Below are 12,103 nucleotides of genomic sequence, written 5' to 3'. Positions count from 1 at the left end.
CGTGGAAAATAGTTATCCTTGACTGTGAGGAATTACCAAAGAAGAGAGAGATAAATATTTATAAAAAAATAAATTTGACTACAGAAAATCTAATGCTTTGGACATTCTTGTACTTGTAACCAGGTTTTGTATTAAAGCTTGTAATCATTAAAGAGCAAATTGGATAGCACAGTGACTTATATATAGGAAGTTGGTAGTTTTGCTAGTTTAGCTACTGAGGTATAACTTGATCAGAACAGGTGTAATTAGTATCTGTGTATATGTAGCACATTTTAAACTGATGCCAGTTGCTGAGGCAGCCTGGACGAAAGCTATGTTTCCTAACAAAAGTACTTCTAAACAGCTTACGTTTAATCCATTTCTTCTCAAATATTTGTTATAGCTCATGAATGAGTCTTGTTTCCATTGTCCTAGTGTTTTGTTAACAAGTGGCCTCTTAAAATGGGTGCTGACTCGCACTGGTACTGATCACAAGAAATCAAGGTCTTTGCTGACCATTTGTTTTTTCTTACCTGGTCTTTTTTTCTGTCTGTTTGTTCATACTTCTGTTAAATCTGTGCCTAGTTAAAGGCCCCAATTCTGTTTCCATTTAAATCAGCAGCAAAACTTTAATTAAATTCAAGGGAAAATCTGGCAAAACTTTTAGAAATTATAGAGAAGTGCGGACTTAGGTTTTCATATCTTTTTATTGATAGATAGAACTTCTGGACCAAATTGTTTTCATGAGCTAAAGAAATACCATGCCTGTCAATTGAAGAAGAGAATTTTTAAATTATATTTCCAGCTGCTTAGGCTTTAAATGCAAATGACTAATTTCCCTTTTACCTGCTAGACGCATCTGACGCATAGTTGCTGGCAGAGCAAGCAAGAGGGTTCTTGCAGTCCAAGGAGGAGAGTCCTGCTTTTGACGGGGGGAGAATGTTGCATTCTGGCTCCTGCTCCCAAAGCATTTTACCCAGTGTCTCTTTAATGCCTGGTACACTACACACTGACGTATATCGGGACTCGCTATTTTAAGTCATGGGACCATTCTGCATTACATTTTAGTAACAGAGGGTAGTATCTGGCCCAGTGGAATTGTATCCCTGTTAGTGGGAAGAGGCCCTGGCCTGTAGTGATCTATAAACAAAGGAGTTGCCAATAATTATAACGCCCACTCCAGCATTTTGTGTAAGCTCAGTGTGTGGTGGGAGTTGTCACAGAAGTGTAATTTCAGGAAAGACGAGACAAAGGTGAGGTGCTCTAGTATCAGAGCTGGACTGTGCAGAGGTATTGTATAGCTGTGGGTTTTCCTTTCCTGAAAGGAAAGTCTTTGAGATCTGCTACTACCAGCCCACCAGATTTTCTTCTGTCTAAACACAGGCACACACTTTTTCCTGTAAGGGATTTTGAATTGTTCCTTCCAAGAAAAGTCTCCTTCATGAAATAGTACTATAATGTGGACTGTCGCTCAAAGTTGTCTAAACTGTTCAGCCTGATCTTCTGTTCTAGTCCCACAGGAAGGACTTTTCATCAGATGATGTAACACCTCCTTGAAACCTGCTCTCTGCCCCCAGTGCTGGTTATGCAGTTTTCCCAACAACTTGGTAATGCAAAAATGCAAAAACAAAATAAAATTGTACTGAAAGCAAGGGTTGCCTTTCCTGCCAAGGCAGCATCCATCTCCCTGAGCTACAGTCCAGTTCTCAGGTTCCCTCTTTCTCGTTCTTGTTCTTTCCTTCTTAGCTTCCTCCTTTCCCTTAGAGGAACAATGGAAAATATCCTAGTTATACCCAGTTCACTCTCCCTTTCAGGATCCACTCTCTGCCACTGTGTGACATGGGATGCTGGGCAAGATGGAGCTGCGGTCTGACCCAGTAAATGGCATTTCTTATGTTTTTATGTAGTTATCTAGTGGCTAGCTTCAACTTGAAGGTGCACCCCATAGAATTCTGCCCAAGCTGTCTTGGGCATGCTTGGGCTATTTTAACAACACGTTTTCATCACGCTTAGGGCTCTGTCCTGCAGCTGATCAGCACATGGCAGTGCTCTAATCTTCCATGGAAATCCCATATGCAGGATGGCTATAGGATTGAGCCCTGAATTTTTCATGACCAGAATTTTAAAAATTGCTTCCTTTCCCACATCAGTTACAGGAAGTTTTCCTCACTGCTCATGCACTGTTGTTTTTATAAACTTCAAAGATTCCAAAATCTTTCCCAAGGGGGTTGCTTCCAAGTCCAGAGTGCAGGCCTGTGTCACCAGGCAGATCCGTTTGGCATAGAGACTTCCATCTGAGGTGTCCCAGTAACAAATGGAGATATTAATAGTGTTAATGTTAATAGCACAGCTGGCCTGGCTACTTTACAAAGTCCTCAGCAATATCTTTTGATCAGCCAGTGTAATTGTGCCCAATCCTGCAGTGCAGTAATATTTTGTAAATAATATTTTTATCTAGTGCTGTACTTTAAGTCATTCCAGAATAAATTTAATTGTTTAAATTTCACGATTCAGCTACCATCTCATGTAACTTTATCTTTGGCAAGTTATTCTACCAACCGATATTTATAGCTTGTAGTGAGTATTAAAAATAGTGTATAAAGCTCTTTGTCCAATCTTGAAGTTGAATATGTAGAGAAGACAATAATATGATCTTTTCCTCCAAGTTTGCTTGGCTGACCCAAGGGCTGGCATATTATATCCTCAAAGGATACATCTGGAGATGTGCCATGAAAAATACAAATATGCTATTCCAGTGCTTCCTTTTATTTATTAGGTTGTTCAGTTTTTCCTGACTTTGCATGTGTGAGTGTTTTTATCTGGAAACAATCAAATGTGAATTATCCTGTTTTTATGGAATGCCAGGTTGTTCTTGTTCAAAAACTGTTTCACAAAATTAAGCCCATATTAAGGCTTTTAAAATACCACGAGCATCTCAAATTCTGAGTTTTGTCTGTATTAGAAATGGTCACTGATAATAAGCCAGAGTAATTACAACACAAGTAAATATCAGCATGCCTTCAGTTTAACTGACCTGATACCTTCTCGGATAAAGGTTGCAGAATCCTGCCTCGGAAATCCATAAATACATATAACTTTACTTGAAGAGACTGTGCATAGGAACAAAGCTATGCACGCTCTAAATTGTTTGTAAATAGGTTCTAGCTCATTGCACTTTGCAAACCAGGTGTTTTGATTAGCAAAATATGTGGGGTACTTAAGAGAGTTAGATTCTGTGGGCTTCAGCAAGCTTTCGGGTCCTGTCCACTTGATAAAATTTACTGTTTTAACTTCATTGCTTAAGAAATTGATGTCACTAAATTAGTGGGGTCTCTTTTCATGGATGCCATTACAGTGGCTGAAGAGCGCTACGTAATGATTTAGCTAACACTGTGAGTCCTTACAAGCTTCAGCTAATTCAATATAAGGCCCTCTGAAAGTGAAATAAGGATGTTGTGCTAATTGAACTAAATTACTTTCTTAACCAAAGAGGTTAAATTGGTATAGCTTTAACTTATGTACAAGTCCTTAGAGCAGCGGTGCTCAACTTTTTAAGCAGCAAGCTGAATGTTTGTGACCTGGCTGCATTGTGAGCTACCCCTTCCCTCTGGCAGGGTTGGGGGCAGGAGTGAGGGTGTGTGGAAGGAAGTTGGCTGCCAATGTTGGAAAGAGGGAGGGAGGAAGAGAGCTTACCTCCAGTAAAAGTATCTGCATAGGGGAGAAGGAAGGGAGAAAGCAGATTGGGTTGTGGAGGGGTTCAGTTGCATTGCACAGGACAGGGAAGGGGACATGCTGGGCCGAGCTGTTTGCCACTGGTCTCCTGTTCCTCATGCCATGGGCTGAGTCCAGTCACTTCAGGAACTGTATCTGTCCCACTAGCTGTAGGTTGAGCAGCTCTGCTTTAGAGTCATGCAGGGCCTGTTCCACAGGTTGATTTAATTTGGAAAAAAGCACCACTTGCTGCATAAAGGCAGAAAACTCTTTTGTACAGAAGGGGTTGTGGACGAGGACGCTTGTGACAGCATTCTTTGTTCCAGAACTATCCCATCCTTTCTTGCTGGAGCTGTCATAATCCCTGCAGGTTCTCTGATCCTCTTTATGTGCACTCAAGGGGGTGAAAGGAAACCAAACAACCTCCAGGCAAGTCAGTATTTTAAAATACTCCCTTTGAGGCATCAGAGGAGAACTAAACTCTAGTTGTGGGGAATGAATTAGTGCATCTCCAAGTAATGGATTTTCATTTATAAGGTATTATATACTCTTAAAACTGCTGAGCATTTAGCTCTAATTACATGATTGGTTATACAAGTGTTTCACTGTCATGATGCTGTTATTCATCAGGGGTTTGCTCCTTCTTTATGTTGGTGTAACATAAGGAGAGGTTGAGGTGTTGTGTGTGTGTGATACGGAATTCAAAGTGTTGGCAGCAAGAGTGCCATGGGGTGACACGTTGATTCCCTCTAGATAAACTTGCCTTAGAAATACTTTAAATTTAATAATAAAAAGCAAACATTCTCCTCCCATTTAAAACAGACTTTAGCCTTAGTATTCTAATTCTCCGTATGTCTGTCCCTATACAGATAAGATCTCACTCCCAGTTTGGTGATCTCTGCCAGAGGACCACTGCTGCCTCATGCTGCCCCAGCTGGACGCTGGGCAACTATATTGCCATTCTGAATAACAGATCAACATGTCAAAAAATTGTAGAACGAGATGTTTCTCATACCCTAAAGCTGCTTCGAACGTGTGCCAAATACTATTACAATGGAACCCTGGGGCCAGACTGCTGGGACATGGCAGCCAGAAGGAAGGACCAACTCAAGTGTACAAACGTGCCTCGTAAATGTACAAAGTACAATGCTGTTTACCAGATCCTCCACTATCTAGTAGACAAAGATTTCCTAAACCCAAAGACTGTTGACTATGTCTTACCAGCTTTAAAGTACAGCATGCTTTTCTCTCCAACAGAAAAAGGAGAAAGCATGATGAACATTTACCTGGATAATTTTGAGAACTGGAACTCTTCTGATGGTATAACCACCATCACAGGGATTGAGTTTGGAATAAAACATAGCTTATTTCAAGATTACCTGTTAATGGATACTGTGTATCCTGCCATAGCCATTGTGATTGTGCTCTTAGTCATGTGTGTATACACTAAGTCCATATTTATCACGCTGATGACCATGTTTGCAATAATTAGCTCCTTGATCGTTTCCTACTTTCTGTATCGGGTAGTATTTAATTTTGAGTTTTTCCCTTTTATGAATCTCACTGCACTAATTATTCTTGTTGGAATTGGAGCAGATGATGCCTTTGTCCTCTGTGATGTTTGGAACTACACAAAATTTGATAAATCTCAGACTACAACTTCTGAGACAGTGAGTATCACCTTGCAACATGCTGCTCTTTCCATGTTTGTCACTAGTTTTACCACCGCTGCTGCCTTCTATGCTAATTATGTCAGCAATATCACAGCAATCAGATGTTTTGGTGTTTATGCTGGCACTGCCATATTGGTGAATTATGTTTTAATGGTAACATGGCTACCTGCAGTAGTTGTGTTGCATGAACGGTATCTTCTCAATATATTCAGTTGCTTCAGAAAACCTCAACAGAGGGTATACAGCACCAAAAACTGCTGGACAGTATTGTGCCAAATGGTCCACAAGATAATTTTTGCAGTCTCAGAAGCATCTAGGATATTTTTTGAAAAAGTATTGCCATGCATTGTTATTAAGTTTCGATATATTTGGTTGTTCTGGTTCCTCGCCTTAACTATAGGTGGAGCATATATTGTGTGTGTGAACCCAAAGATGAAATTGCCATCCTTGGAACTCTCTGAGTTTCAAGTGTTTAGGTCTTCTCACCCTTTTGAACGCTATGATGCCGAGTACAAGAAGCTTTTTATGTTTGAGCGTGTCCACCATGGAGAGGAGCTCCACATGCCAATTACAGTAATCTGGGGTGTTTTTCCAGAAGATAATGGGGACCCTCTAAATCCTAAAAGTAAAGGAAAGCTAAAACTAGACAGCAGTTTTAATATTGCAAGCCCAGCTTCACAGGTCTGGATTTTACATTTCTGCCAGAAATTAAGAAATCAAACATTCTATTACCAAACCGAAGAGCAAGACTTTACGAGCTGCTTTATTGAGACATTTAAGCAATGGATGGAAAATCAGGACTGTGATGAGCCAGCTCTTTATCCCTGCTGCAGCCATTGGAGCTTTCCATACAAGCAGGAAGTCTTTGAATTATGCATCAAGAGGGCCATCATGGAGTTAGAAAGAAGCACTGGGTACCATCTAGACAGCAAAACCCCAGGGCCTCGATTTGACATAAATGACACCATCAGGGCAGTGGTATTGGAGTTCCAAAGCACCTACCTCTTCACACTGGCTTATGAGAAAATGCATCAGTTCTACAAAGAGGTAGATTCATGGATTTCAAATGAGCTTGGTTCTGCTCCTGAGGGCCTAGGCAATGGTTGGTTTGTGAGTAATTTAGAGTTCTATGATCTTCAGGACAGTCTCTCTGATGGTACGCTAATTGCCATGGGTCTTTCAGTTGCTGTTGCATTTAGTGTAATGCTGCTTACAACTTGGAATATAATTATAAGCCTTTATGCAATAGTGTCAATAGCCGGAACTATATTTGTCACTGTTGGTTCTCTGGTTCTTCTTGGATGGGAGCTAAATGTGTTAGAGTCTGTCACTATTTCTGTAGCTGTTGGCTTGTCTGTTGACTTTGCTGTTCACTATGGAGTCGCTTACCGCTTAGCCCCTGATCCTGACCGGGAAGGAAAAGTCATCTTCTCTCTTAGCCGCATGGGTTCTGCAATTGCAATGGCTGCTTTAACAACATTTGTAGCTGGAGCAATGATGATGCCCTCTACAGTCTTGGCATATACCCAGCTTGGCACTTTCATGATGCTCATCATGTGCATTAGTTGGGCTTTTGCAACCTTCTTTTTCCAATGCATGTGCCGCTGTCTTGGCCCCCAAGGCACTTGTGGCCAGATTCCTCTACCAAAAAAATTGCAGTGCAGTGCCTTCTCACAAGCTTTTTCAGGAAACCAAGGAGACAGGGGACAAAAGAAATTGCATTCTGCCAGCAAATATCAGCTGGACTCCTCCAGAGGTCAAAAACCAGAAATGGAGCATGAGCATTATGAGTTAGAGCCTCTGGCATCACATACCAGTAACTGTAATGCACCAGAGAAAGTAACTTATGAAGAAACCCATTTGTGCTCAGAGCATTTCAATGGTAAACCCCAAAACATATGCATGCCTGCACATTCAGCATATAATAGTGAACTGCTTAAAAGCATCAAAAACAAAGCTAGCTCAACCATGTTACAGTCCTCTGCTGACCAGCATACCTCACGCCCACTCTTCTCACAGAATAGACAGTGTAGCTGTCCAGATGCATATAAGCCTATAGATATGAAATGGAGCCCACACTCATGTCAACAGTTAAGTGAGACTTTGTGCTACCATTGTGTCCCTTCATCTGGGAATTTTGTACCGATCCAAAACTCCGTGGCTCCCCTAAATGCTTTGCAGCAAGCTGCTGAAGGCTGTGTGCACCCTGTCCAACGTGTCCTCCACTGCAGTTGCCTTCAAGGGAGACTGAAAAGACCTGTTACACAGAATTCACTGCCTAGAAATTTTTTTCTCCATTCAGTACAACAGTTTCAGACACATGAAAGGATAAATAGGACAGATGTACATAGTCTTCAGACCACAGAGGAGAATGTTAAAAGTCTCCCAAAGGCAACAAGCTCTCCACCCTATCTCTGTCAAAGTGCTGGTCCTCATTCTGAATCTGAAAATAATGTATCAAAAAAACAACAGGGATTCTTTACAAACAGAGACACATGTGATAACAGGAATGCAGAAGTAAATGGGAATGAGAACAAGAGAACTTCTATATCAAAGCAGGATAAGAAAACTGAACTTAAGATGGATCAGAATTCATTGCAGAATGATCAGTTTTTGAAGGTTGACCAAAATGATCAGAAACACCTGCTGAACAGTTCAGAGGGAGAGGCTGGCTGTAACTATTGCCCTGAAAATTCACACTGTTGTAACAGAACTATAACAGTGAAGTGCAATTCTGTTGACTGTCCAATGCCAAACATTGAAGCCAATGTGCCTGCTCTATTAACACGCCCAGAACTTTCCAATGAAAGTTTTTTAATAAAAACACTATAAGACATCTTGCATTTGGATACCCTGTGTCTTTTGTTTAAAATTAAGTCTAAAATATTAAAAATGAAAAATCTAACTAAAGCACAATGTATAATTTACATTATAGCACCAGTTTGGAATGAAAAAATCTATTTTACATGAACCACGAACACATGTAAATTTCATAAACCTGTTATAGTATAATAAAACCCGCCATCATCCAGAATTACTTTTTTCTGTACGTAAAAGAGAGATTACACTTGATTTAGTGTTTTAACAAAGTTTGAGTTTTCATTAGAGTTTGAATTCTCATTTCCCACCATCCTGAAAAATAAAGCATTCCAAAGATATTCTCCTCTTTCTGAAACTAGGACTTAAGAAATTTGGTAAAATTTTGAGCAGAGGGCACACTGCTATATTTTCTAAATATACTCTTTGCCCTATTCTTATGCTATTATAGCAAGCTTGTAGGATGTATCAGTGATGCAAATTTAACAAATCCCATTCTTCTGTATGTATTGCCCACAACTGCAGAAGCAGAAGTCTTGTAGTTTGGACTTGTTCTGTGTACCCCAAGTTTTCAATGTGGTGAGTTTTCGGAATATGTTTAATTGTTAATTGGATGCTATTATGAGATCTAAAGAGTAGTCCCTTTGGCAATTGATAGTAACATAGATGAATTGCATTGCCTTCATTGTATTTATTTATTTCCATAAAACTCACATTTATTTATAGCAGATATTCCAACTCCAGCTATCCCTTGGTGGAAGGAAACAAGACAAGACTTGCATCCCATGATCTCTCAAGGCAGGTGAAGCCATCTTAGGCTCTGCCCTCGGGAAACCTGGAAGAAGAATCAATAATAAATATAATGGAGGTAGTGCAATTCAGCTGTGTTACTGTCTATATTAAGCACAGTTGTCTAATTTGTCTGTTTGGCAAAACCCATTTAACCCAAACTTTCTCTGATTATTTCTGATAGAGAGACTTCCTATTCCAAGTATGAAGGGAAATATTGTAAACAGTTTCCTGTTACCACTTTGTAATGGCCGTGGGAGGGGATCACATATGCCATTTAATATTAAAAATCAGGAGTGAACTGCCTTACAATCTATTTTACTCTAAATGCCAATAAAAATTGGAAGTAAAACTACTGTAAGTAGTACATAGCTATGGGCATGCTCTAGTCTTGTTGACAGTAGGTCAGAGGAAGTTAAGCCAGAAAGGCTTTGGTGGTTAATTTAGAACTGAAGAGTATGATTTTTTGCTTCCACAAAACCATTCCAAACCCTAATGTAATTACAAATGTTAGCCTGAGTCATAACCAAGAAATTGCAATACTAACAGACTGTATTCATGTGACTGCAGGCTTTTCTCAAAGTCTGATGGTTTTGCTGTGTATATACCTGGAGGTATCAGCATTTAGTCAATGTAGGCTTGAGAACTGAAACTGTGGTCTCAGAATGTTCCGATACTTTAATGCAGGATCTCTCTGCCAGCAATTGAGCAGTTATAGCAGGTATTATGGTGGATTATTTTACGGCATTAAAATTTTAAAATGCATTCCACTGAATGGGATGCTTATGCAACATTAAGCCCCTTATGCTCCATGAAAACGAAAAAAAATGTTGCTCTATTTTTCATGACTAAGGGGACTACTGGCATATGACATCTTTTCGATTTTATCTAGGAGCTTCAGTATGAGGGCTTGGTACTTAATGATGAACATAGTGTAAGAACCCAACCACTACAGAAGAGACTGTGATAGTACAAGTGTTTTGAGTAGAGTAGTTGTCTTTTCTGGACCTCAAAATAACAGAGATTTCTCTCCCTTACACATCTTCATTACATTTCAAGTCCAATTACGCCCAGTTCCTTACACATGTACCCATGGTAGAGTGGCCAAGAAACACCTCTACCTGTCAGGGATTGGATGTATTTCCTGACTCTACATTTTGCAGGCAATTTTAGCAACCTTAGAAGTGACAGGAGGGCTAAGAAAGAAGTGGAACTTTAGCTGTGTGGAACAAAATAACAGGGAGGGAAAAAGCCCTTTGCAAACAGAGCTTGAAGGGCAACTAACTAGAATTAGCCCTGATTGTCCCTGCTGGGATAGTTTAGAGAGGTAGGTAGCCATGATAGTCCAAAGCCAGACAGAAGGCAGAGTAGAGATGCACCTTATAGACTAACTAAATCAGAGATGCATATGAAATAATTTAGTCAGGGATGATCCTGCTCTGAGCAGGGGGCTGAACTAGATGATCTCATGAAGTCTAAACCTACTTTCCTATGTACCTGTGCTAAAGTACAATGTAATGCTGTTGCTACTACTCCTCTATCACACCTGTCCTCAACCATCTTCATGCCACTGAAATCCAAGGTTCATTTAGAAGGTTTGTGCCATATGCAGTTACTGAGCTCATGCACTCAGCAGAAATGTTCCTGCCATCTTCCAGAGCTAAAGGGTAAATACATTTTTCATGAGAGTGTTTGCAGGAGGAAAATTTGTCCTACTGGTTATTGGTAAATGTTTTTAGAACAGGAAAGGTAAACAGAAGAGAACTAATGCAAAGCAATTGAGGTGATGGACACACATACCTTTTAACCAGTTTAGGAGGTCAGGGGAAACTGCTTCTCAGGAGCATACATCAGATGTTAAGTCTGCATGATCCTGTAGTGACACAAATCAGCTAAATCAGAGTAATATCAGTCCTGAATGAAACAGGGTTGGGTATCAATACAATTGCCTCATCAGCCTTAAGAAGAGCTGGCTATAGTAAAAATATCTGAGTAGGCAAAAGGTTGCAATAGGATACACAATTATAAAAAAATTAAATTGATGCACTTGGCTAGCAAATAATATGTAACATTTACTGTTTGTGACTTTGCACTCTGTCTCTGCAGTCACATTAATATCTTTATTCTTGCAAAAATGCTTAGCTGGACAAGTAGCAATCAGCCAAAAAAGCTGAACGTTTGTTGTATATGGCATGTCTTTATAGTGGAGGTGGGGAGTCTGTCTCTTGCACTTATTCCATAAAATTCATATTTATATATGGTAGATATTCCAACTCCAACTATCCCTTGGTGGAAAGAAAGAAGAAAAGACTGACTCCCCATGACCTCTCTAGACAGGTGAAGCCATCTGAAGGTCTGCCATCAGAGAACTTCATAGGAGAAAAATTGAGTATAAGCTGTTAGTGGGTGTGTGCACATTCATTAATGTGTCATAGTTACTGCACATTAAGTTTAGTACTTGCATAGCCAAGTATTAAATCAATGCACAGTAACTGGTACTACTGTGCAGTAGCACTGGCGCATAGCTTTTTAGTGACACTAACCGTGCAGGAGCCTAATACTGCTACACCAGTGTTAGCATGGGTTTGCCCAGCATGCTACTCCACAGTGTTATTAGGCTACTGCACAGTTAGCATCCCATGCAGACATACCCAACCACTAATATGTGAAGGATCCTTCCTGTCCTTCACACTGCCCTTCTCTTCTTTTAGGAAAGTCCAGTACACAAAGAATATTTCACCAGGCTCACATGTCCATATCACATATACAGAAAAGGACCCAGGGGTTTCAGTGGACAATAAGCTGAATATGAGTCAACAGTGTGCCCTTGTTGTCAAGAAGACTAAGAGCATACTGGGCTGCACTGGTAGGAGCATTGCCAGCAGATCGAGGGCTGTTATTATTCCTTTCTTCTGCCCTGGCAAGGCCACATCTGTTGTATTGTGTCCAGTTTTAGGCCCCCCCGCTATAAAAAGGATGTGGACAGGGAGATAGTCCAGTGGAAGGCAATGAAAATGATTAGGGGCTGGGGTACACATGACTTCTGAGGAAAGGCTGAGGGAACTGGGCTTATTTAGTCTGCAGAAGAGAAGACTGAGGGGCGATTTAATAACAGTCCTTAACTACCTGCTGGG

General features: G+C 40.3%; 2 protein-coding genes across 17 annotated transcripts in view; one reads left to right on the top strand and one right to left on the bottom strand.

Annotated features, from left to right (window-relative positions):
• DISP1 (dispatched RND transporter family member 1) overlaps positions 1 to 8,204 on the top strand; it is a 187,279-nt gene extending 179,075 nt beyond the window's left edge. For all 7 annotated transcript variants that reach the window (XM_090048239.1, XM_090048222.1, XM_090048231.1 and 4 more), the window contains one exon: positions 4,560 to 8,204. In XM_090048239.1, coding sequence (XP_089904365.1) covers positions 4,560 to 8,195 — 3,636 coding nt within the window. In that variant the 3' untranslated portion in view covers positions 8,196 to 8,204. The remainder of the gene's footprint in view (positions 1 to 4,559) is intronic.
• TLR5 (toll like receptor 5) overlaps positions 1 to 12,103 on the bottom strand; it is a 158,271-nt gene that overhangs the window by 61,369 nt on the left and 84,799 nt on the right. For 4 of the 10 annotated variants that reach the window (XR_016442493.1, XR_016442479.1, XR_016442495.1 and 1 more), the window contains 2 exons: positions 10,770 to 10,842; positions 8,350 to 9,015 (listed from right to left, as the gene is read on the bottom strand). The gene's annotated coding sequence lies outside the window, so the exon portion shown is untranslated. Of the gene's footprint in view, positions 1 to 8,202; positions 9,016 to 10,769; positions 10,862 to 12,103 lie in introns of those variants that run through there. The other 6 variants (XR_016442481.1, XR_016442484.1, XR_016442494.1 and 3 more) reach the window with 5 other exon arrangements.

The sequence above is a fragment of the Crocodylus siamensis genome, chromosome 1, assembly GCF_052110815.1.
Source record: "Crocodylus siamensis isolate JL-2025a chromosome 1, ASM5211081v1, whole genome shotgun sequence".
NCBI classification, from domain to species: Eukaryota; Metazoa; Chordata; order Crocodylia; family Crocodylidae; genus Crocodylus; species Crocodylus siamensis.
This window is presented reverse-complemented; position numbering and strand designations above follow the sequence as displayed.